Source organism: Scyliorhinus torazame, chromosome 19, assembly GCF_047496885.1.
Source record: "Scyliorhinus torazame isolate Kashiwa2021f chromosome 19, sScyTor2.1, whole genome shotgun sequence".
NCBI lineage: Eukaryota > Metazoa > Chordata > Chondrichthyes > Carcharhiniformes > Scyliorhinidae > Scyliorhinus > Scyliorhinus torazame.
The window spans coordinates 92,473,215-92,497,918 of NC_092725.1; the positions used below are offsets into that span (position 1 = coordinate 92,473,215).

The following is a 24,704-nucleotide window of genomic DNA, read 5'->3' on the forward strand; positions in this document are numbered from 1 at the left end:
CATCCAAAGACTGTCTATGGATCATTTGGTGAATTCAGAAGAATTATAAATGTTTTCAGTCTTGAATGTAAACCCTAATGTGCTCCTGTTTGAAGGTTTGTTAAGTCTTCTGGGTGTAAAAGGACAGGTTACTTAGTGTTGAAGTCTTTGGCGGGGTGTATTTGATTTACTGGTTCTAAGATGTTCACTGTTTGTTTTAAAAAGATTAACTTGAGTTCATAGAATAAACATTGTTTTGTTTTAATAACCACTGGTCCATTTTCTGCTATACCAGACCTGTAGAGTGAGCTGTGTGCTCCCCATACCACAATCTATTAAAAGTTGTGGGTTAGGTGAACTCCATGATACACTTTGGGATTCTCTAAACCCTGACCCATTACATTACATTTGGATGTGGGGCCTGGTCCCCTGAAAGCCATATTAGGGATGTCGGACCAGCCTGAGTTGCAGACGGAAGCGGGGGCAGATGAAGCGGGGCTTTTGCCTCCCTGATCACTCGTAGGCGGGTCCTGTTGAAGTAGAGGTCAGTTTCTCCACCTATGCCTTGGTGTGGCTGGGGGACCTGCTGGAGTTTTTGGCTCTGGAAAAGGTGATGTTTGTGCAGAGGGGGGTGAAAGAGGGGTTCTGCAATTGTTGGGGTTTTTTCATCATGCACTTTTGGGAGTTGGTTGAGGGAGGGGTGTTGCGGGTGTTTTTGATTTCTTGGGGTTGTTTTTGTATTGTGAAAATGTTGGAGGAGAAGGATGAATGTCAGTCCTGCGGGGAAGGGGAAGGGTGGGCCAGACATGGGACCCAGGCAGCCAAGGGAGGCCGCATAACGTGTGCACCAGGTCGAACATGTCCACCATCCATCTGGGCGATCCCTGCATACGAATTGGCTATTCCATCACACGTCCCACCAAATCCCTGTGGCGGCAGAGGTGCGAGCATTGGGGGTTTTGGGGGATGGGGGTGGGTCACTGGAGGGGTGAGCAGTGAGCACTGGCTGAACTGCGGCCCCTGAGCCAAGCCCACCCCCCAATGTCTGCCCATTCCCCCTCCCCTTGCCCCCTCTGCGGCCAGCCCAGACCAGCACGCCCCTCTCACACCCATCTGACAGAGCTCCAAGGCAGCTTGTAACATTGTGCACACCTGTTTAATGTGAAAACACATGTGCAGATACATGCCCTAGCCCCTAAACTGTGCCAACTTAACTGATGTCTACTTTTCTGGCCTTACGGGCCCGAACTCTATGTCTAGGTGTATCCCCAGCTTGAACATCAGGAGTGGAGACAGCCAGCTGTGATTCCCACCCTGCGACTTGGGTCCCCTTTGGTGGGCGTCTTCTGAGGCGCCTGGACCTGGATGGGCCCTGGCTGCTGCTTGGGTGTCCCAGCTGGTGTGGTGCTGCCCTGTTCTGTCCGCTACCCACCAGATGTGCCAGGGACAGGATGGGGGGAGTCTGGGGTATTGTGTTGTTCTGACACCTCCCATGAGTCACCTGCACGGGCCCCATCACCTCTTCTTCTCTCGGGTGCCCAAGGCCCCGGACTATTCCATAGGATGAGGGTACGAGTGGAGCTGTCCACTGAGGCTGTCCCACCACCTGGCACTGCCAGTCCTGGAGGCCCACTGCCATCTTGACCAGGGCATGTCTGCAGCCAAGGAGCACAGGGAGTGGACCACCTCTGTCTGGGACTGCGCCACAGCAAGCTGTGACATCAGCCAGTGACTGCACCATCTCCTTCTGGACTGGGCCACCTCCCTCTGTATCTGCACCACACCTGGGCAATGCCGCCGACGTTCTCAGCCATGGACCCCTGTGACTGGGCCATGCTCAGGAGTGCTGTTGCAATGTCCAGGTGGCTGTAGCACATGGCTGCCTGTGAGAGGGCAGTCCTGTCCTGGGCTATGGCCTCCACCTGCACAGCATGCCCCAGGACTTGGACATGCGGATCCAGAGCCGAAACCCTCGGCCCCAAGGCCTCCATTATGGCTGCCACCCATACGGTATTGGCCTGGGTGTATGAATGGCCGACACCACCTCCTGCTCCTGCATGCGGTTGGACTCCCCGTCCCTCCCCACACCCTGCGATGGGTTTTCCCACAGCAAATGTGGGGAGCCACTGACCGGAAGATCCCGCTGGCAGGAAGGGCTGGACAATTCCACCCTTGTAATATTTTTTATGATGTGGTTCAGGGTAAACTATTGGCCTGACATTGGGGAAACAGCACCTTAAAATAGCGCAATAGGATCATTTACTTCCATTTGAAAGGGAGAACAGGGCCTGGGTTTACCAACTCCTCCAAAAAATAGTGGGCTGGGTTCTCCCATTTTGATGCTATGTCCCCACGTCGGCGAGGGAACGGTGGGGCTTTACGACAGAACAAATGGCGTAAAACGGCCGCCGATCCTCCGTTTGGCTGGGGGCTAGCATCAAGGCAGCGTAGAGCACCCGGCTCTAGCTGCTGATACAGCCCAGAGAATTGCCAGGTCCGTGGCCACGCATGTGCACAGCGATGGCCCTGCAGCGGCCGCACCGCGCAACATGGCGCCGGCCACTCGCGGACCTGGCCTGCAAAATAGTGTGCCCCCTTTGGACGGCTCAGTCGCTCCGGACCACTGTCCCGCAGTGCCCCCAGCCCCTGGCAAAGCCCCCCCTGCCACGGATCGGCCCTCCCCCGATTGTGGCGGCGCTGGACTGAGTCTGCAGCTGCCACGCCGAGTTCCCGACTGATGAGACCATGAGAGGCCCACGCCGCCAGGAACTTGGTTGGACGGGTTCGGAGCATCGGGGGGCGGGCCTCAGGCAAAGTCCTGAGGCCGTCGATACGTCATGCAGCGTGCACTCCTAGTACGCTGCTTTGGGGGGGGCGGGGGGGAGCATCGCCAAAGTGGCGCGCCCCTGATTTAGTCACAAACTTTGATTCTCCGGCCGATCACCAAACGCGATTTTGGCATTGGCGGCCGGAGAATCCCGCTTTGACGGAGGAGCACTCCCTCAGTACTGCGGTGGGAAAGTCAGCTTAGATTTTGTCCTTACGTCTCTGGGGTAGGAGGTGAACCTATAGCCTTCTGACAAAGCAAGAATGCTGGCAACTGAGCCACAGCTGACATCAGGTACAGTATTGTAATGGTTATGTTACTCAACTGGTAATCCAAAGAAGGGCCACCACCACCTTACCCATATTTTCAAAGTAAATTGAAAATAATAAATCATTGGTTTGCACGGGCGTGTGTAATTCACAGTCAATTGGAGGATTTTGGTTGTTAGTTTTAGAGACTAATACATTGGAGGGGGGTGGTGTGCGGGAGGGGTGGTGATGGAATTAGGCATGTTGACTTTAGCACTCGGATAGTCAACCTCCACTCCCCATGGCACACTGGGAATGCTGACCCAATTTGTCTTTGTGTCAGTCAAGCTTTTACTGGTCTATATCGTGCAACTGAACATTGGTTGGTGACAGAGAGCTAGCACACATCCAATGGATTATTCTTAACTGTAAGTCTTGTAAATCAGCAGCAGAAATACATTTATGTATAGTCAAAACTGAAAAGGCTGCTAAGCTGTTTTATGGCCTAGTTTCCGACTGAAGTTCATAATCAGATTTTCCTGTTCAAAGATGCTGCTCACTAACAATGCTGCTCTCTGTCTGTGGCCTCCGATAGTGCTAATTAGAATCAGCAGATTGGAATGATGAAAGTCTGTGGTTCTGGTCAGGATTTGGGGATTTAACTTGGTTATTGTTGTGCCTGATTTTGCTATTGCGTCTGAGACGGAAAGCAAACAAAATAACATTCATCTGATAGGCAAATAAAACATCATGCAAGGCAGGATGGGAAATTATATTAAGATGAGCCGCATCTGAAATTCCTCATTATCTGTGAGTGAAACATACAATGCTGTGTAAATTCATAAGAGTGGCACGGTGGCACAGTGGTTAGCACTGCTGCCTCACAGCGCTAGGGCCCCAGGTTCAATTCTGACTTTGGGTGACTGTCTGTGCGGAGTTTGCACATTCTACCCTTGTCTGTGTGGGTTTCCTCCGGATGCTCCGGTTTCCTCCCACAGTCAAAAGATGTGCAGGTTAGGTGGATTGGCCATGCTAAATTGCCCCAGTGTCCAAAGGTTAGGTGGGGTTACAGGGATAGGGTGGGGGAGTGTGCCTAGGTGGGGTGCTCTTTCAGCAAGTCGTTGCAGACTCGATGAACCGAATGGCCTCCTTCTGCACTGTAGGGATTCTATTACTTTTCAAAGTGCTAAACAGCCTGTAATATATTCCGAATGCAACAAGTGAGATATACGACCTACATTTGTTGTTTTCCTGTGCTGCTTGCTCTGTGAGTGACCCTCTGTGCATGTGACCACGGCAGGTATTTCAATTCTTTGGGTGAAATTCTCCCATTTTGAGGCGAAGTGTGTTGGCTCCAGTGGCGTTTTCCCCTCTGGCCAGAGTAGTGGGACCCTGTGCTTGGAACCACAATAATTATGCACTGGCGAGTTACCCTCCGGCTGTCTTGGTGGGCCTGCCCTCAGCTGTCAGATTTGAAGGTCCCGGCGCCAAATTTAAACACCCATCCAGGACACTCATATCACTTTCTCCAGCTCACCTGTCTTCACCACACCGTGCAGGATGTCAGAGGGAAAAGGCTAGCAGCTTCAAGAAGTATGCTCCTTTATTAAATTACATTCCCCCTCGAGCCCATCACCCGTGAGGTGCACATGCCCCACTTGGACCTCTACCCAGTGTATCTGGAGTCTCCACCCATCCCCTTCCAGTAAACAATGTGGTACCTCTTCAACCCCCTTGTTTATGAGCTTTTCTTTCAGCCTTGTTGGGGTCGAGCTTTCATCCCCTCGGTCTTCCCTCGTCCTTCCATTCTTTGTCTTCTTCATCCACTCCTTACCCCTCTGCCTGCCATTGTGAGCCCTTCACCTTCCCCCAACCCTCTTTCTATAGCCTTCCTTCCACATTTTCCCCGGTTGTCATCATCAGGTTCCCCCCTCCCCCTCTCACTTCACGCTCCACCCCGGTCGAACTTCGGACCTTTGTTACGGTGGCTGTATGAATCCCTCAGAACAGTCCTGTCCAGATAGATGCTGCTGTGAGGCATCAGGGGAAAGGAGACCCCTGTACTCCCCAACTCCATGGGCTGTATTGATCTGACTCGGTGACATACGAGGGTCCATGGCTCCAGCAATATGGTGCTGGCCATGTAGACTAGCTCAGCATGGAGATGGAGGTCAGGAACCAGTCTTCCCAGACAGGTGGTGAACAGCACATCAGGAGCAGCGCAGCACTATGACAGAAATTTGTTGCACTCACCCCAATGTCTCTGGCAAACTGAGGAATTATGCACGTCACTCTTTAACAATCATGTTTGAGGCCCATGTGAATTTCAGTTGGCGTGACGCAAGATTGAAAGAACTGATGGGATGCTGCCGGGCAGCTATTTTAATGAGCGTTTATGTGGTGCAAATTGCATTTACGCCACCAGCCAGAGGGAAGCTCGACATGCCATTGGGCAGCACGGTTGCTTCACAGCTCCAGGCTCCCAGGTTCGATTCCCGGCTTGGGTCACTGTCTGTGTGGAGACTGCACATTATGCCCATGGCTGCGTGGCTTTCCTTTGGGTGCTCCGGTTTCCTCCCACAGTCCAAAGATGTGCAGATTTGGTGGATTGGCTATGCTAAATTGCCCTTAGTGTCCAAAAAAGGTTAGGTGGGGTTACGGGGACAGGGTAGAAGTGGGGGGATAGGGTGGAGGTGTGAGCTTGGGTAGGGTGCTCTTTCCAAGGGCCGGTGCAGACTCGATGGGCCAAATGGCCTCCTTCTGCACTGTCAATTCTATGATTAATCCACCATTGGGAGAATTGCGAAGTGATTTTACGCTGGTGAGTTTCCGACTTTCTGGATCGCTCCAGATTCTCCACTCCCGCCCGCCACCAAACCCACCACAGGCGGGGTGGGAGAATTTTGTCCAGTCTGTCCTGCAAACACACCCTAAATGATCACATCTATCTTTCTTGTATCCTCTGTTGTTTCTTGTTTCATGTTCTTATAGATTCTTTCGTCATTCCTTGACATGTCCAGCATCTCTCTCAACCATTTCATCTCCGCTGTTTAATGTCTTTGTTTGTAAACTTTCCTTATATTCCAGCACTCAGATTTGCATAGTACAATAGCGATGACCATCGCTTCATAAAGCCCTTTTCCATTGATTTTGTGCACTTATTGTAATGGGTAATCAATATTGGTTATAGAATCAGAAGAGAGATGAGCCGACAGTTGGTTGTTGTGATCTGGAAAGTGCTGCATGAACGGGCAGTGGGAGCTGATTCAGTAGGAATGCCCGAAAAGGAATTGTATTTATGCTTGAAAGGTGGAAACTTGCAGGATTATGGGAAAAAAAGCAGGGGCTTGGAACTAAATGGGTAGCTTTTATAAAGAGCCAACTCAGGCACAATGGGCCGAATGGCCTCCTTTGGTGCTCTATATTTCTATGACTGGACTAGTGCAGGGAGCGGGCTCGGCAAAACAAGCCTCAAATGTACAGGTGCAAAGATTTTGCTAAGCTGTAAGTAAATGCCCTTCACAAAAGAAGGCAGTGTCACTCATTCAGAAAAATTATTACGGTTAAATATTTGTCCAGTCTTGTTGTGGCAGTCGGATGCTGTGCTGCCTTAGTCAGGGCCAAAACGTTTGCATAAATTCAAAGCGAGTCACTTAGGCTGCCTCCCTATGTAATGCACTTCATACTCTATCAACTGTCAATATTTGCTGTTGTGGTAGACTCACAGTCGAGCTGTTATAAGGAAAAGGTCATGTCTGATATTAAGTAATGTTCTGGCTGAAAGGAGAACTTCAAGTAGGTCTTGGAGTGGAGTCTAAGAGGGGTGCTTGCTGTTCTAGGGTACACACTGACTCCTGATATCAAGCAAAGTGGAACAGATGGCACAGCCTATTGATCCACCTCTGCATTAAACCAGTGGAGTCGGCTTTCCATGCCAATTTCTTTGAATGATACTATGGTGGGCGTTGAGTTCTTCCAGGACTTTCTATCTCTACTGTAGCTTATACCAGAACACTTAATGCCATTTCTGGATGTACGTTATCTCACTTGTTCAAATGAACCAGGCTGCAGGAGGTGTTTGTGAATGAAAAAGTGTCCCCCTGGTTAGAAGCCATAGTAATAACTCTGGGCGATGTACATGGGTGACGTGCCCAGGTAGAAGTTCATCCTGAGTGGTATAGCAAAATAAAGAATTACATTTACAGCACTAGGGTCTCTTCCCACTATTTTCCCCCTTTTTTGGTACCTCTGTATTCTTTTGTGTAATATGGAGACCAGAACTATTCAAGTGTAGTCTAACCAAGGATCCATACAAATTTAATATAACCTCTCTACTTCTCAATTCTATCCCTCTAGAAATGAACCCAGTTTTTAGGATTGTATTTACACTTTGGATTGGCTTAAATTGCATCGCTGCTCAAAGTGATTTGGGATCGCAGGTCTTTTTGCTTCTTTTACTTAATTCAGACTCCTACTGCGAGTAATTGGCAAAAGAAGCAAAGGCGACATGAGAAACCCATGCAAAAAGTGGTTAATGTGCCCTGAGAGGCGGAGGCAGGTTCAACTGAAGCATTCATCAAGAAATGAGACTGATATCTGAAAAGGAAGAATGTGCAGGATTACGGGGAGAAGATGGGGTAATGATGCTCAGTAAATTGTTCATTTGGAGAGCTGGTGCAGAAATAATGGGCGGGATTCTGTGAAAACCGGCGGGGTGGGCAACTCCGGCGCGAAAGAGTGGCGTGAACCACTCCGGCGTCGGGCCGCCCCGAAGGTGTGGAATCCTCCGCACCTTCAGGGGCAAGGCCGGCGCCAGAGTGGTTTGCGCCGCGTGGCTGGTGTGGAAGGGCTTGGTGCCACGCCAACCGGCGCCAAAGGACCTCTGCCAGCCGGTGCGAGTTGGCGCATGCGCAGGAGCACCAGCGTGTGCTGGCGTCAGCCCAGCGCATGCGCAGGGGGGTTCATCTCCGCGTCAGCCATCGTGGACTGTTACAGCAGCCGACGCGGAGGAATAGAGTGCCCCCACGGCACAAGCCCGCCCGCGGATCGGTGGGCTCTGATCGCGGACCAGGCCACCTTAGGGGCACCTCCTGGGGCCAGATCCCCCCCGCGCCCCCCTGAGGACACAGGAGGCCGCCCGCGGAGCCAGGCCCAGCCAGTTTAGCACAGGGCTAAATCGCTGGCTTTGAAAGCAGACCAAGGCAGGCCAGCAGCAAGGTTTGATCCAGTAATAGCCTCCCCGAACAGGCGCTGGAATGTGGCGACTAGGGGCTTTTCACAGTAACTTCATTTGAAGCCTACTTGTGACAAGCGATTTTCATTTCATCTCATTTTCAGTAAGTACCTGTTGTAATTTACGCTGGCGGGACCAGTAAACGGGCGGCCACTCGGCCCATTGCAGGCCGGAGAATCGCCGGGGGGGGGGGGGGGGTGGCTGCCAGTGGCTGCCGACTGCCGCGGCGTGATTCCCGCCCCCGCCAAATCCCCGGCGCTGGAGAATTCGGCACCCTGTGGGGGCGGGATTCATGCCTCCCCCCCACTGGCGATTCTCCGACCCGGCGGGGGGGTCGGAAAATCCCGCCTAATATTTTTTTTTTCATTCATTCATGGGATGTGGGCCAGCATTTATTGCCCATCCCTAATTGCCCATGCTTGCCAGGCATTTAAGCGCAACTATATTACTGTGGGTCTGGACTTTCTGGAGTCACATGTAGGCCAGAGCGGGTAAGGATGGCAGATTTCCTTTAGTGTATCAGATGGTTTTTAACGACAATCCACAATAGTTTCATGGGGCGGTATTCTCCGACCCCCCGTCGGGTCGGAGAATCGGCGGGGGGAGGCGTGAAACCCGATCCACCGGCCGCTAACTTCTCCAGCACCGCCAGTAGGAACCCCCTCCATGGTCATCATTGGATTTGTAGTTCCAGATTTTTATTGAATTCAAATTCCACCATCTGCTGTGGCGAGATTTGAACCTGGGTTCCCAGAGCATTACCCTACTCTAGATTACTAGTCCAGTGACAATACCACTGTGCCACTGCCTCCCCCATTGATGTCTTCCTTCTGCATTGGTACAATTCTGTCATTCTGAGTATGTGCTATTCTTATTCTTCCCACCAAATAGATTACTGCACACGTATTTAACTTAAAATGATGTTGTCATTTACATACCCATTCTGTAAGGTGATCGCATTGGAAATAAAACTCGGGCAGCAAGTATAACGACTACTAATTGGCTATGGGCAGTTTCTTGCTGCCACCCAGGTCAGGTCCTACTCCAATGTCTTTATAGATTTAATGATGGTGACCAGCTTGTGACATAAATTCTGTACCAATAACAAACTTATACACTGTGACATCAAGAGTCCACCATCCCTTTGCTTGAAAGTAGTATATTGGGATCTATGATTCCATGAAAACATCTCTTTGACCACACTTCTGGTCCCCTATCTTAATATCTATTATCTGTTCTCGCATCAAAATTTAGTTCCTAACACTCCTGTAAACTTCAAATGTGCGATACAAATGTAAAGTATTGCTGTTGATTTTTACCAATCTACTATTCAGCCCAACCAGTTTCTATCAGCACTTACCATCCATCAACCCATTGTTAAAACAGCCAGAGAATCCGAGGTTGTAGCATAATGGGGCTGGTTTAGCACAGTGGGCTACACAGCTGGCTTGTAATGCAGAACAATGCCAGCAGCACGGGTTCAATTCCCGTACCGGCCTCCCTGCCAGAATGTGGCGACTAGGCGCTTTTCACAGTAACTTCTTTGAAGCCTACTTGTGACAATAAGCGATTATTATTATTTTTATTAATGGCTGTCAGAAACCTTTCCAACTCCTGTCTTTACTTCCTGTTTTCACATTTTTTCATCTCTTTGAGGAGCAGAGTGATCTATTTTCATGTCTCTATTTTCTTGAAGTTAACAAGTTGTACTTTTCAGTCCTCACTCCAGACATTGGAGCACAGAATCCAGGCTAACACTCCAGCGCAGTGCTTGAAGAGGTGCTGCACTGTCAGAGGTACTTTATTCAGGATGTGATATGAAACTGAGGTCCTGTCTGTCCTCTCTGGTGAAAAGATCCTCTTGCACTATTTCAATGAAGAACAGAAGAGTCCCGCCCACCCACCACCCTGTCTTGGCCATAATTTATTCATCATCAAGGATTTTGAAAATGGATTGCCCGTTCACTTATTTAACTGTTGTTTGTGTGAACTTGCTGTGTGCAAATTAGCTCCTGTGTTTTCTGCATTGTGATAGTGACTACACTTTAAAAAAGTACTCAATTGGTTGTGAAGCACTTTGGAACATCCAGAGATGCAATAATAATGCAAGTTCTTTCTTTCTTTGTGTGTTGACATGATGGAGAAAGAAACCACACAATTATGGCCAAAATGTTGAAAATGAGAAAAGACCATGGGAGGGATTCTCCGCGAACCGGCGAGGTGGGCCACTCTGGCGCTGAGGTGTAGCGTAAACCACTCCGGCGTCGGGCCGCCCCAAATGTGCGAAATCCTCCGCACCTTCAGGGGCTAGGCCAGCGCCCGAGTGTTTGCCGCCGTGCCAGCCGGTGTGGAAGGACTTGGCGCCACGCCAGCTGGCGCTGAAGGGCCTCCGCCGGCCGGCGCGAGTTAGTGCATGCGTGGGAGCGCCAGCGTGTTCTGGCATCATCCCAGCACATGCGCAGGGGGGTTCTTCTCTGCACCGGCCATGGCGGAAGTTGACGGCGGCGGGTGCGGAGGGAAAGAGTGCCACCACGGCACAGGCCCGCCCGCGGACGGTGGGCCCTGTCGCGGGCCTGGCCACTGTGGTGGCACCCCCTGGGGCCAGATCCCCCCGCGGCCCTCCGAGGACTCTGCAGGCCGCCCGTGGAGCCAGGTCCCGCCGGTAAGGACCTGTTGTGATTTACGCCGGCGGGACCCGCCGAAAACGGGCGGCCACTTGGCCCATTGTGGGCCGGAGAATCGCCGGGGGGGGGACGCTGCCAGCAGCCGCCGACCGGCGCGCCGCAATTCCCGCCCCCACCAAAACCCCGGCCCCGGAGAATTCGGCAGCCGGCGGGGACGGGATTCACGCCACCCCCCGGCGATTCTCCGACCCGGTGGGGGGTCGGAGAATCCTGCCCCTGAGTTTTATTTTTAAAATGGGCACAAACCACAATGGTAGCTGAGAATGTACAGTTTTCCGCTGATAGGATGTGTTTCAGGGTGTTTCTCTAAGAGATGATGTTTCCAAACAAGGTACTTTTACAAGCATCCGGAGACTGACTACTATCTTTGGTAAAGACGAAAGCACATTTTATCCAAAAGATCCTTTGGGTAATGCCTATGGGGTCTTGTGGATTCCATTTTCCACTTGGAATGTACAAAGAAGGGGTTAGAAGCCAGCTGTGAGAGCTACCCCAATGTTTGTCTGTATCTGCTTTGTCAAGATAAGCAACCATAAAACATTTGTCACACTGAAGATGTGTGATACTGCTGCCAATGTATCAACAAGTGCATGCGTTTGGCAAATACATTGCTTAGCTAATTGCCTTATTAAAGACAGGTGATGATCATTAACTCAACGTGCAAGAGAGTATAAATGGACATGGAGGGAACAGTTGGTGTGGGAGATCCATATGGAGTTTGTAACTCTACTAAGCTATATGAAGAATAAACTTGGAAGGTGAAAGTTAAGCTGCTGCATTATTCCTCCACCATATATTACTATTGTTCTTAACATGGTAGCAGAGGACCAACGTTAAGCCTTGGTGATTGGTGCTGCAAAAGAAGGTTTTTGTCTTCACCCTCTGAAGGAGAAGAAGTGCACTGTTGCTGACAAATTTAAGTTACAGGATGGCAGAAGGAAAATATGAAGTATCAGGCTTTGATAATCCTCCAATTTACTTGGAAGTGGAGCCATATGAGCAACGAAAAACTGAAGTTGAGATGTGGACCCGGGTTACTTCATTAGCCAAAAAGAAGCAAGGTATAACTTTTGGTTTGTCATTACCAGCAAAGTGTCAAATTAGGAGTAACGTCTTTTCAGAGTGGAATGGAAATGATTAGGATAATAAAGAGGGACTGGATATTCTGTTACAGTTTTTGGATAATTTCGACAAAAAGGATGACTTATTGGAAGCATATAATAATAATCGCTTATTGTCACACGTGGGCTTCAATGAAGTTACTGTGAAATGCCCCTAGTTGCCACATTCCGGTGCCTGTTCGGGGAGGCCGGTACGGGAATTGAACCCGCGCTTCCTGCATTGTTCTGCATTGCATTCCAGCTATTTAGCCCACTGTGCTAAACCAGCCCCCGATCAGCATGTGAGGCCTGATCAGCCTTTGAAAGATTTAAGGAAACAGATGATCAGTTCATGGAGGAATATATAATAGACTTTGACAGATGGTATAAGAAGCTGAAAAAAATTGACCTTGATATAGGGGCAGCACGGTAGCATTGTGGAGAGCACAATTACTTCACAGCTCCAGGGTCCCAGGTTCGATTCTGGCTTGGGTCACTGTCTGTGCGGAGTCTGCACATCCTCCCCGTGTGTGCGTGGGTTTCCTCCGGGTGCTCCGGTTTCCTCTCACAGTCCAAAGATGTGCAGGTTAGGTGGACTGGCCATGATAAATTGCCCTTAGTGTCCGAAATTGCCCATAGTGTTGGGTGGGGTTACTGGGTTATGGGGATAGGGTGGAGGTATTGACCTTGGGTAGGGTGCTCTTTCCAAGAGCTGGTGCAGACTCGATGGGCTGAATGGCCTCCTTCTGCACTGTAAATTCTATGATTCTATGATATACTAGAGTCTGTACTGGCATTTATGTTACTTGATTGTGCATGCATTTCTCACATCAATGAACTTTTAGTACTGACAAGGGTTAAATTCCTAAGTAAAGACTCTCTTTAAGAGGCTCCTGCCCTAAAAATATTTCTGGGAAGACAGTCTTTTCCAGCTACTTTCTGATTGACTACAAGCAATTCTGTGATAAATTAAAATCTGGAAGATTCAATGGTGGCTGAGATTCAAGATCGACAAAATGTTAGACACAGATTTCAGTACAAAGATGGAGGTATAGATAGGTGGTCTGAAGATGGGCGTACTTTTAACCAATTTGAGAATCGGGACAAAAAGTGGGTCTGGGGTGCCGACCGCAGATGCTTAAACCTGTGAAATGCATGGGGAATGGTTAATTGATGTTATCGGCGTGATTCCAAGTACCATTATGTACCACTGCGTTGTCAACAGTGAAAGATTCATCTTCTTGACATCGGAGCATTCCAAGGCTGAAAAGGATGAGGGGTCTGTCATGAAGAAATTGTATTGGTCACTGAGAGTTTGAATCCAGTGATGAATCCAGTATTTTGCTGGCTGATTCATCCCACTGTGCAGTTTTAAATAATGGTTGCCCTTCCACAGTGTGTGGGGTAGTTGGATTAACTGCTATCTGGAGACTCTTGATGAGACAGATCAGCAGAAGGCCAAGTAGTATGAAAGCTCTGCATGCTTCAGGCTCAGAGATGACAACATGCTACCGTCTTCCATAAGGATAGTCCTCCCTTGCATGAGAGCTGGGGTTAGCCTTTTCATTAGTACAAATGGTTTCTAGTGACATACCTCTCCTGTTGAGCAGGTCTTCAATGAAGAAAGCGCAGATGACACTAGACATGAAAAATGACAGGGCAATCATGTTTGGGAAGACTGTGGCTCTACATTTTACTACATCAGGCCATTATTGCCTGCCATGAAGGGAGTCACAAATTTCTCAAAGAATTCATGAAGTCTTGCTAACTTCTGGGAATAAGAATTTGGTTTAAACAAATGTCATTTGGAAGTTGCAAAGACAGTTTGCACATTCAGGCCCACAAAAACTGAAGGCTTTCCTGTGAGATGCTTGATAAAGTATACAACAACCTTATTGAGCAATTCATGGCTCAGTGTGAAATTTGTATAAAATATCGAAGACACCAGCATGTCCTGTTGTGAATTTGCCACTAGCCAGGGAATTTAATGTTCCAGAGGCAATAGACTTAAAACTATGGAACAAAGATCAGGGTATTTTGCTACTGCCCTTTATTGATATGATGACCAGAGAATGGTGGAAAGAATGAAAAGTTTTTGGCAAAATGATAGGCAGTGAAGGAAATGTAGTAATTGTACAACACAGGAATCAAAATTTGCATGCCAATCTTCTGATGGGTTTTCGAGCACCACAGGATTCAGCATATTTTGGTATTGTTGCCCTTTGGCTTAAAAAGCAAAGAAAATTATAAGGGTATTGAAAAGAAGCTTAGCTGCAGAAACACTGATGTTGGTTGAAGCAGTAGACATGGGGGTGTATTTATCCAATATACTGACAGAAATATTGCACAAGTGTCTAGGTGACAAAAGTTTGCCTATGGAGTGGTATGTTGATAACCAATCCCTGTGGGACAATGCCCATTCAATCAAAAATGTCACTGAAAAAGGCTAAGAATAAACCGAATTAGTATAAAAGAAATGTTAGAAAGAAAGGAGATTTCTAAGATATTAAGGGCTGGTTCCAGTCACTAATTATCAGAGTAGTTGACGTAAAGAAATGCCTCCTCCAAGAAATTACTAAATGCTTTGGAAGAGGGGCGTCTTGTGTTGGATAACAAAATGGAAAATTAATTTTTGCTTTGCAATTATGTGTATATACGAATATGGTGAAGGGAATGTAGAGTCTATAATGTTAAAGCACATGACCTTTTTTCCATTTATTTGGAATTGAATAAACTGCGTCCTTGAATTTTGTTTTATTTCTAAAGCTTTACTTTTTAAAAAAGAGAGGAGCATCTGTCAATGTATCAGCAAATGCATGCTTTGGCAATGACATTGTTAAGCTAATTACCTTATTAAAGACAGGTGATGATCATTGCCTCAATGTCCAAAAAAAGTATAAATGGACACGGCTGGAACAACTGGTGTGGGGGAACTATAAAGTGTTTGTAACTCTACTTAGCTGTATGAAGAATAAACTTGCTGAAGGTAAAAGGCAGGCTGCTGTATCATTCTAGCACCGTATACTATTACTGTTCTTACCAGAAGCAGCCAGCCGTGCCAATTTTTTGGAGGTTCATCGTGAATCTGTCTCTCTAATTGAGGAAGTCAGCCCAGCCAGAAAAAGGATCACAGCTGGAAAAAGAACTCCTGCCGGATTCTCCACCAGCGGGATCCTCCGCCGGCAGCACACCCACAGGTCTCCTAATGGTGTGGGCTGGCCACAATGGGAAACCCCATTGGCCGGCTGTGGGAACGGAGAATCCCGCTGCCGGCAGGAGCGCGCTGCAGCAGAAAATGGGGCTGGCAGGACGAAGATTCCCGCCCCTGAAATTTACCTGCCAACCCATAGAATACTGGGATTGAAGAACCAACTATTCGCCTATCAAAGTCATCTCTTCTGAAATCAAATCATAACGGCTGCACACTTCATCATCTACTCCTCGCGAGTCAAGGACTGTTCTGTATAACCTTTTATTTATATTTACTTATTATCATACTCAGTTCTTACTGTATGAATATAGATACATATGTTTCACCATTTCTCCCTACCTTTATAGTATAATAATAATAGCTTATTGTCACAAGTAGGCTTCAATGAAGTTCCTGTGAAAAGCCCGAGTTGCCACATTCCAGCGCCTGTTCGGGGAGGCTGGTACGGGAATTGAACCCACGCTGCTGGCCTTGTTCTGCATTACAAGCCAGCTGTTTAGCCCACTGTGCTAAACCAGCCCTTATAATAATCGCTTATTGTCACAAGTAGGCTTCAATGAAGTTACTGTGAAAAGCCCGAGTTGCCACATTCCGGCGCCTGTTCGGGGAGGCTGGTACGGGAATTGAACCCACGATGCTGGCCTTGTTATGCATTACAAGCCAGCTGTTTAGCCCACTGTGCTAAACCAGCCCCTGACAATTAATTAATAAATGTATCCTATCTTTAACTTAAGAAAGCCTGGTTGAATTGGCTCCTTTTTAAACATAACCTTTGGGTCTGGAAAAGGTACCCAAGGGAAAGGGAACCTTGTTAGATTAAAATAATCAAAATACTTTGCAAGCTGGAATCTGAAACAAGAACAGAGGAACCTGGAAAAACTCAGCAGATCTGCCAGCATCAATGAGGAGAGAAACAGAGAACAGAGTTAATGTTGCAAGTCATAGACTCTTCATTGGAAACTGAAAGGAGGGAGATGTTAGAGCAAAAGAAACTGCAGCAAAAATAGAAACTTTAAGAACAAATCTAAAAAAATCTTGTTAGATTAAACCTTGTTGCTAGCAGCAGAAGGGGGGTTGTGGGGGTTTCAAAAAAGACACAACCAGTCATTCCTACCCATTCAGAATTATAACAATTTGGGGATATCCCAGCCAGATGGTGACATATTGAGGGGTCTCACGCAGATCAACAAAATTGGGCAACCTCACCTGGGGGTGCTCGTAACAATGTGACGTGCTTCAGAATATTTCTTAAAGATGTGATGAGGGGCTCAATAAATGCAAGTTCTTTTCTTTGTCATTTTCACTTCCATGCTCACTTGTCTTTGACCGTCTGACACAATGAAGGTCAATTTCTGATCGTCAATTTTGATGTTCAGTCATCGCAGTTCCTCTATTGCTCCTTGCAAAAAAAACCTACAGGTTAAACTTTAATAATGAGCACCTACTGTTTACGCAAGACAAATTCAATCACTTCTTGCTTTCTTACAGTTTCCTATCTGAAAATATGCTTCATTGTTCTTTGAATGGTCTGAATTATGTTGGTTGACACGTGGGACATCTCAACCTGCAGTGACGTTGAAATTATTTTGTTGTTGTTGCTATCTGTGCCAGCCTACCTTTCAGCCAGATTCGACCAGACCTTCGATACCATGTCCCAGATTTATTGCTCACATGAACACTTCATCCAGCATTTTGCATTCACCATGGGACCTCAACTTCAGGCCCAGAACAATCGACACGGATCCTTCAAACATAAAACCGTCTGCTTCCTCCAGGGATGTCTGGAAAACTACAGGTAATCTGATCTTTGGTATCACCACATGCCAATGGCTAATTTCTGACATTTGTTCGGACAATGTATTCAACACAAGCACTCGCCTTTTCTGTAAGTGTGGGTGCCTCAGGTTACAAGTCAAATATGTATCTGCCAGTAACATAACCATACTCACATTAAGTTATGAGGTACTCAAAGTTTTTAAATGATTCATAAGAAATAGGAGCAGGAAAAGGCCGTAAAGTCCGTTGAACTTTCTCCGCCATCGTGGTTGATCTTGCGCTTCAACTCTAATTTCCCACCTGCTCCTCAGATCCCTCAATTCCCTGAGGGAACACAAATCTTTCTATTTCAGCATTAAATATATTCAACGATTGAGTATCCACAACCCTCTTGTGTAATGAATTCCAATGATTCACAACCTTTTGAGTGAAGACATTTCTCTTCATCTCAGTCCTAAAGTTCTTTTATCCTTAGATTGTGCCACCATGTTCTAGATTCCCCAGCTATGGAAATAACCTCTCATTGTCTACCCCATCAAACAATCTGGCAATCTTGTACAATTCAATGAGACCACTTTTCATTTTTCTAAACTTCACAGAATATTGGTCTAATTTACTCAGCTGTTCATTATAGAACAACCCTATCATTCCGGGAACCAATCTGTTGAACCTTGAGGTGGTGTTCAGTTTTTCTTCCTTTGATTATGTGTGTCTGTTTATATTTATGCTCACTGTGCTTGATTGGTTAAGCCCAGGTGTGGACTCAGAGAAAGGTGAACACACTGTAAGTAGGGCTGGTAGCCCGAGCTGAAGCATGGAGTAAACATTTTAAAGCACTGAATAAAATCTGTTACACACATAGAAATGCGTGTTAACTTTGTCTGATATATAAAATATTCAACATTTGATACAGCAACAAGAACTTTATAATTATATAGCACCTTTATTATAATCTCCATAAAGACTGATAACTTTTAAAAAGAGATATGAATTTCCCAGTGACTGACTCAAAAGATCACACAACAGGATTTAATATTTATTTGTTTTATTATAATGATCATGCTAAATTCAACATTGATTAAACTTAGTAAGCAACTAATGTATTATAATATATTAAACTACAGAAATGGTATTCTCTAGTAACATCTTTACACAACGGAAAATTCCCCCTGTCATTATAAGTTACACTACATTCTCTGTAGACATGTATCTTGCGATTGAAGTCCAAAGCTGCTGCCGGCTCTAACTGGATCCCTTCTCCCTGCTTCACTAGGGTGAATCATCCAGTATTCTTTTAAACCAAGTCCCATTCACTCAGCCCTTTGAGCAGAATCTAACTGACTTCTCATTGCAAAGTTCCCTCCAGTGGTTCAACAGTCTTTAACTCTTCACAATCTTTGTTTCCTAGAACATGGATTCCACCTTCACCAGCCCTCCACTTGATCGTGAATCCCAAAGCAGTCCTTTTCTTCTGCCTGGCATAGCAGAATTTGCTGCTTCATATCCAAAACTCTTGGTTTGACTGTCCCTGAGAGTCAGTGAGTCTGGGTGGCAGCAAGACGAGCTGCTTTTTCTTTTGTGTCCCAATGCTACAGTTTGCACCTTCCTTTGATTCGGTCTCAATTTGGGTTTCTATCTCCATAATAAGCAGGTTACATGGTCTGGTCCGGGAAGAACTATTGGTGGGTCCCATTCCCCCCTAATCCATTTTACATTGAATTAAAGGAGACGGTTTAAAATATAACCCTCTTTTAAGGTCCAGCAGACATAGCACCTTTAATATAGTAAAACATCACAAAGGTTTTCACAGGAGCAGTATCAAATCAAATTTGATACCAATGTACACAAGGCGATATCAGGACAAATGACCAAAAGCTTGCCAAAGAGATAGGTTTGAAGGAGCTTATTAAAAGAGGAGAGAAAAGTGAAGCGTTTTAGGGGGGACCGCCAACTGACGGCATGCCCTCCAATGATGGAATGGATTCAGATAGAGAGACCACTTTCATTGGCAGGAAGGTCAGTAGCCCGAAGACACAGGTTTGGGGGGATGGTAGCGTAGCAGTAATTTTACGGGAGCAGTAATCCAGGGATCCAGGCTAATTGGAAATGGTTTAAATCCCAGATGGTGGAATTTAAATTCAATTAATGAAATCTGGAATTGAAAGCTAGTTTCAGTAATGGTGACCATGAAACAATCATTGTTTGTAAAAACCTTTAGAAAATGAAATCTGCTGTCCTTACCTGGTCTGGCCTACATGTAACTCCAGAACACAGCAATGTGGTTGACTCTTAATTGCACTCTGAAATGATAAACCACTAATTTCAGTGGCAATTAGGGATGGGCAACAAATGCTGACCTTTCCCACATCCCATGAAAGAATAAATACTAAAATGTTTAAAATAAGTGACAAAAACGTCAGGCAGGAGATGCTGCAAAATGCAGCAAGTAGTTATGATCTGGAATTGGCCACCTAAAAGTAGATTCAATATTAACTTTCAGAAGGGAATTGGATGAAGACTTGAAGGGGAGATAATTTATGGGCAAAGAGCAGGGACTAGTGGAAGCAATTGGATAATACTTTCAAAGAGCTGGCAGTGGCATGATGGGTTGAATGGCCTCCACTTATGAGTCAGTCATAAAGCAATGAGAATGAAGTGAATCTAAGCTGGGAAACAGCCTCTGTGTGACAGGAATCCTGTTCAAACAACGAATTGAATGAATACACTTCCAAGTGAACGATTACATTGGTGGCGCTTGTAGTCGCAATCTTCAGTGGAATGCATGGGCATTTTATCAGCTGGCATTCATTACAGCTGGTAGCTGGCATTGCGCAAACATTACCACAGTTTTAAAACTAATTACTCGCCATATGGTGGCTGGTGTAGTTACATCTGTGTCCAAAGAAAAGAGCTGGTTAATTTCTTCGGTCAGTTTACATAGCTACGGCTCTCTTGACACATGCCATTCAAACACGCTCTGAGCAACAGATGGGACAAGGGTGGGAATTGTACAGGATCCCTGCATTAATCTGCACTGTGCACCATCCCTTTATCCTTCAGAATGACTCTAGTCACATGGTGTGTGGAAATTACAAGCAGGGATTGTGCGGGGAGGATTTCTCGACTCTTTCAGAAAAGGCCAATTTGGACCGCTGCGTTTATTTATCAAAAAGATCAGGGCTTTGGATGAAAGGAGGGGCAGGCGGAGTGGGGGCTGGGAGTGGGAGAGGGAGGGTATTTGGTCTCCTCAAAGCAACAAAGTTCAGACCATTGTTTCTTGGAAAGTTGTTGAGGTGACTGGGGGGTGGTGGGGTTGGGGGGGGGGGGGTGGGGGATGATACCGCATATCCTTTTATTTCCTACGCTGTCATAGAGATCAGATTTAACCCTTGCAAAAGCTGAATAACGTCAGAATGCCAGGGAGTAAAAATTGTAGCATCAGGCTCTCTTAGATTAATAGCTTTGGCTAGTGTGTGTCTATAATTAATGTCCCTCAGCGTCTTTTGAGACAGTCAGATTAGAATTTGTGATGAAATGGGATTCCTTTTTCTGCCTGCCTAAGGCACCTCTCTTCTGCTTTCATTTCAAAACATCTGGTCAGTGTATCTTGGAGATGACCTTCACCCCAAGACCCTGTGTTACCTCTTGAGGAGCCCTTCATTGTGTCCTCCCAACAATATCCATCGTTAACAGAGTTAACAATATGCCTGCACCACTACCAAGCCCCCACCTTCCGAATAGAAAACCATTTCTGATCGGAGGCCAGGAGGTGTCACACAGCATTTATATTAATGACATGATAGATGAATGAGAAAAGGGCATGTTTCTGCCCAACTGCTGTGCTATGCGTAGAATTCGCCCTGACCCAGATTCCCTCTGTATTTCAGCAGTGTCACTCCAGTCATGGGCAACTTATTGCAAAGGAAAAATGCTTCCTTCACACATTTGCTTGACATCTTTTGCAGTGGGCAGAGTGGCAGTACATCATTCTGTTGGTGGCAGGAGCCTTCAGAGAGGCTGACTGTCCAATTCTGAAACAATGGTCGCAATGCACAACAGCTGATCATAAAGAACAATGTTCAAAGAAGCACAGGTCGGAAGACACCCCACACCCTGTAAATTGGGAAACATAATAGCATCACTAGATTAATGAGACAACATCTCTATACTAAATCTTTGAACATGTAGAAACTCTCATGTATCTACTTGGTGTGTACTCTCCGGAAACCTCTGAAACCAGTGCAAACAAATTGTTTGTTTTAATAATATAACTGCCCTCTCTGCCCTCAGAGAAAGGGGCAATCAATTATCGATCCCACACAGAGAGAATTCCTTTTCAACTTTTAAAGATCTTTGAATTCAGCTCTAAGCAAGTTAGAAAAATTCAGGAGCTCCCATGTTCTCCTGATAGGTCAACCCCCCCCCCCCCCCCAAACAACCCCCTGCCCCAGGAACTCGAAATGAGCCTTATTAACCCAGATGTGGATTATGGGATAACACGGATCACACAATGAGTTGTTCGAAGTGTGATGTAACCACTAACACTCTCTGTGGGGTGAGCAGAGTATTGTTGTACAACTGTTTTTTTGAACAAGTAAAATAATATTTGATATCTCACTCATTCGGGATCTTTGACTGCAGGGAGCACTGGTGTCTGCTGGGGAAACCACTTCAGATTCTAAGTACTTCACCATTTAATCAAATAGGGATAAACATCAATCAAAAAAGTCAACGTCGCCACAGTCCCAGATGAGGATCTCCTCTTTGAGAGCTGACTGGTGGTGATTTATCCTGAGGGTCACCACATTTAAGGTGCAAGATTGAGAAGGCAGAACCTTCAGGAATAACCCAGTATGGGAATTGAACCCACTCTGTTGGCATCTCCCAACATTACAAACCAACCATCCAGCCAACTGAACTAGCCAACCCCTTAATTCCCTATGTCCCTTATTCTAGATTCCCCACCCAGGGTAAACAATGATTTGATATCTACTCTGTCAAAGCTCCCTCAAAATCCTGAATATTAGTGGGATCTCATTTTTCTAAACTCCAGAGATGAAAATAACAATTTATTCAACCTCTCAAATGGCTACTTTTAGGAATTTTAATCAAAGGTTGTAGGGAGTCATATCTTCACCACTGCACTCTCCTTTTAAGATTTTCTGAAAACTTTGAGCAACTTTATGATCACCCATGCCAGGGGTTCCCAAACTGGGTTCTGTGGGATCTGAAGGATTTCTGCGGTCGGTTCTGCTGCAGGTCCCGAGAAGAGCTGGGGCTTGGTGGAGGTGGGGGGTGGGGGGTGGGGGTGGGGGTTGCGTGAAGAGCCAGGACCGCAGGCACCAATAACAACAGGGATGTGGGGGTCCCAAGAGGAGAACGAGTGGGTGAGAGTGAGGGTGAGATTTGGTAAGGGGGTAAGAGTGAGGGTGGGTGAAGGTGAGAATGGGTGAGGATGGGTCAGAGTGGGTGAGGGTGTGAGTGAGAGTGGGTGAGGGTGAGAATGGGTAAGGTTGAGTGGGTGAGGGTTAGAGTGGGTGAGAATTGGTGACAGTGGGTGAGATGTGAGAGGGTGAGGGAATATGTTTGAGGGCGTGCTCCCAAAAAACGTAACAGAAAAACTTTGAAGTATTTGTTGATGAACAAAACTTTTTTATTACAATAAATGTATACATATAAGACACAGAAACAACTTTTCAGTTTGCTTTCGTATGTTTCTACTTGTTGTGCAATAATAACCTTTTTTTTTTGTAGTTTAATTCTTCAATACAATAAGAATGTTTCTCAGGGGACCTTTCAGTACTCTTGGGAGGTCAAGTGGGTTCCGTGGTTGGAAAAGTTTCGGAAACCCTGATCTATTTTAATGGCTTTTGGCTTCTTTCATCTGATAACATTCCCGTGAAGCACTTTGCAATGTTTTCACAATGTTAAAGGTGCTATGTAAATGCAGGTTGTCCATGGAGAACAGTGTGAATAGTGGGAGGATTCACAGGCTGCAGAAACTGCAGTGTGACTGCTCTTTCCATGTTGAAACCGCTTTCTCCCAATGAGAGGGTGGGGGAACCCATCCACTTGATGAGAATGTCCCACGGGATGTCACCTGGAATTCCAAGTTGGAGCTACAGTCCCCAGTCACCAGTACTGTCTGGAGACTTTCTGACTCTGAGGTGGGAATAGCTACCATTGAACTAAACCCTTCTAACCTGGAGATGTAGTGCTTTTAATCTGACTGAGCAAGGGAGCTGTGGCCATTATAGTAAAGAACCTTATAATATTTAAAAGTTTGCTTTCTATTGACCAACTTTGAAAGTGATTTTAAAAGCTTGTGCGAAAGGACTCAAAATCAAAATGTTACTTGACCAGGATCAGAGTAAGTCAGTGAGCACAGTGGGTGATGGAACAGGATTTGGTGTAAGTTAGGACAAGGCCAGCAGAATTTGGATCTTGATATTGCAAAGATATAAGTTGGGATAGGAGAAATTTGAATATTTTTCGGCCGGGCAAGGTCTGGTACTGAATGGAGAGCCTGGAATGTTTTGTTCGAAGTGATGAATTCAATGCTGGTTCTGTGTCTCTTCATAATATCAGGATTCAGGACGCTGCTTTTTCTGAATTCGCCAAGCCTGTCCCTTGCTTGCTGACCTACATTGGTCCTCAATTGGGAAACTGCTCAATTTTAAAACTCTCATCTTTGATTTCAAATTCCCCCTGCGGTCGCAGCCCTCCCTATCTCTCTAATCCCCTACAGTCCTACAACCCTTCGAGATCCTGCTCTCCTCCAACTCTGGCATCCGGCACATTCCCAATTTAATTGTTCTACTATTGGTGGACGTGCCATCAGCTGCTTGTGTCCTAAACTCCGGAATTCCCTCCCTAAACTCCCTCTCTTCCTTTACGAGACTCCTTAACCATTTTGACCAAGCTTTTGATCATCAGTTCGAACATCTTCTTTTGCAGCATGATGTCATTTATTGTTTGCTAATTTCTCCTGTGAGGAGCCTTGGGGCTTTTGGCCATGTTAAAAGTGCTACATAAATATAAGTTGTTGTTATCTCATCTGTTTCTAAGTGTACTCCAAGCTCAGAGTGGTTTCATTGTTATTATGTTTTCATTTCCATCACGCAGTGTATCCCAGACATAAATTCACAGCTCGATCGATTTGTCATGTGCCTTTCAAACTCAGCACAAAGGGCCTGCCCAAATCACCTCCAGCAAGTCCGGCATCTCTCATGGAAGGAAAGGAAAAGCAGGAATATATTCAGAGGGAGGCAATACTTGGAGCCGGCGAGAGAAACCGTGTTGAAGAGTTGGTGGCAAACACAGAGTGTGGCAGCTCTAGGGTGATTTGCAATGTTGCAGACCTGGACAACCTAGGGGTAGATGAGGGGTGCAGATCGAGAGAAAGCATCAGTCCCCTTCCCTCAGGGATGGATGGCACTTTATCGCACTGCAGCAGGCACACTTTGAATGTGTGTAGCCAGGGTGCTGGGTTCAGCTTGGACATAGACACAAATCGGACAGGTAAGGTCATTGTTGGGGTCACAATGTTACTTAAGAGTTTTCACACATGTCTTTTCTGCTGAGTGGATGTTAAGCTTCATACTAGAATCATAGAGCCATATAGTACAGGAGAGGTCCTTCAGCCC

General features: G+C 46.4%; 1 protein-coding gene across 5 annotated transcripts in view; it reads left to right on the forward strand.

The window, feature by feature from the left end:
- Window positions 1-24,704, forward strand: part of LOC140396304 (uncharacterized) — a 286,423-nt gene that overhangs the window by 62,455 nt on the left and 199,264 nt on the right. For 4 of the 5 annotated variants that reach the window (XM_072484765.1, XM_072484763.1, XM_072484767.1 and 1 more), the window contains exons 3-4: window positions 16,894-17,077; window positions 24,184-24,579. In XM_072484765.1, the coding sequence (XP_072340866.1) occupies window positions 16,894-17,077; window positions 24,184-24,579 (580 nt within the window). Of the gene's footprint in view, window positions 1-16,893; window positions 17,078-24,183; window positions 24,580-24,704 lie in introns of those variants that run through there. The other variant, XM_072484768.1, reaches the window with a different exon arrangement.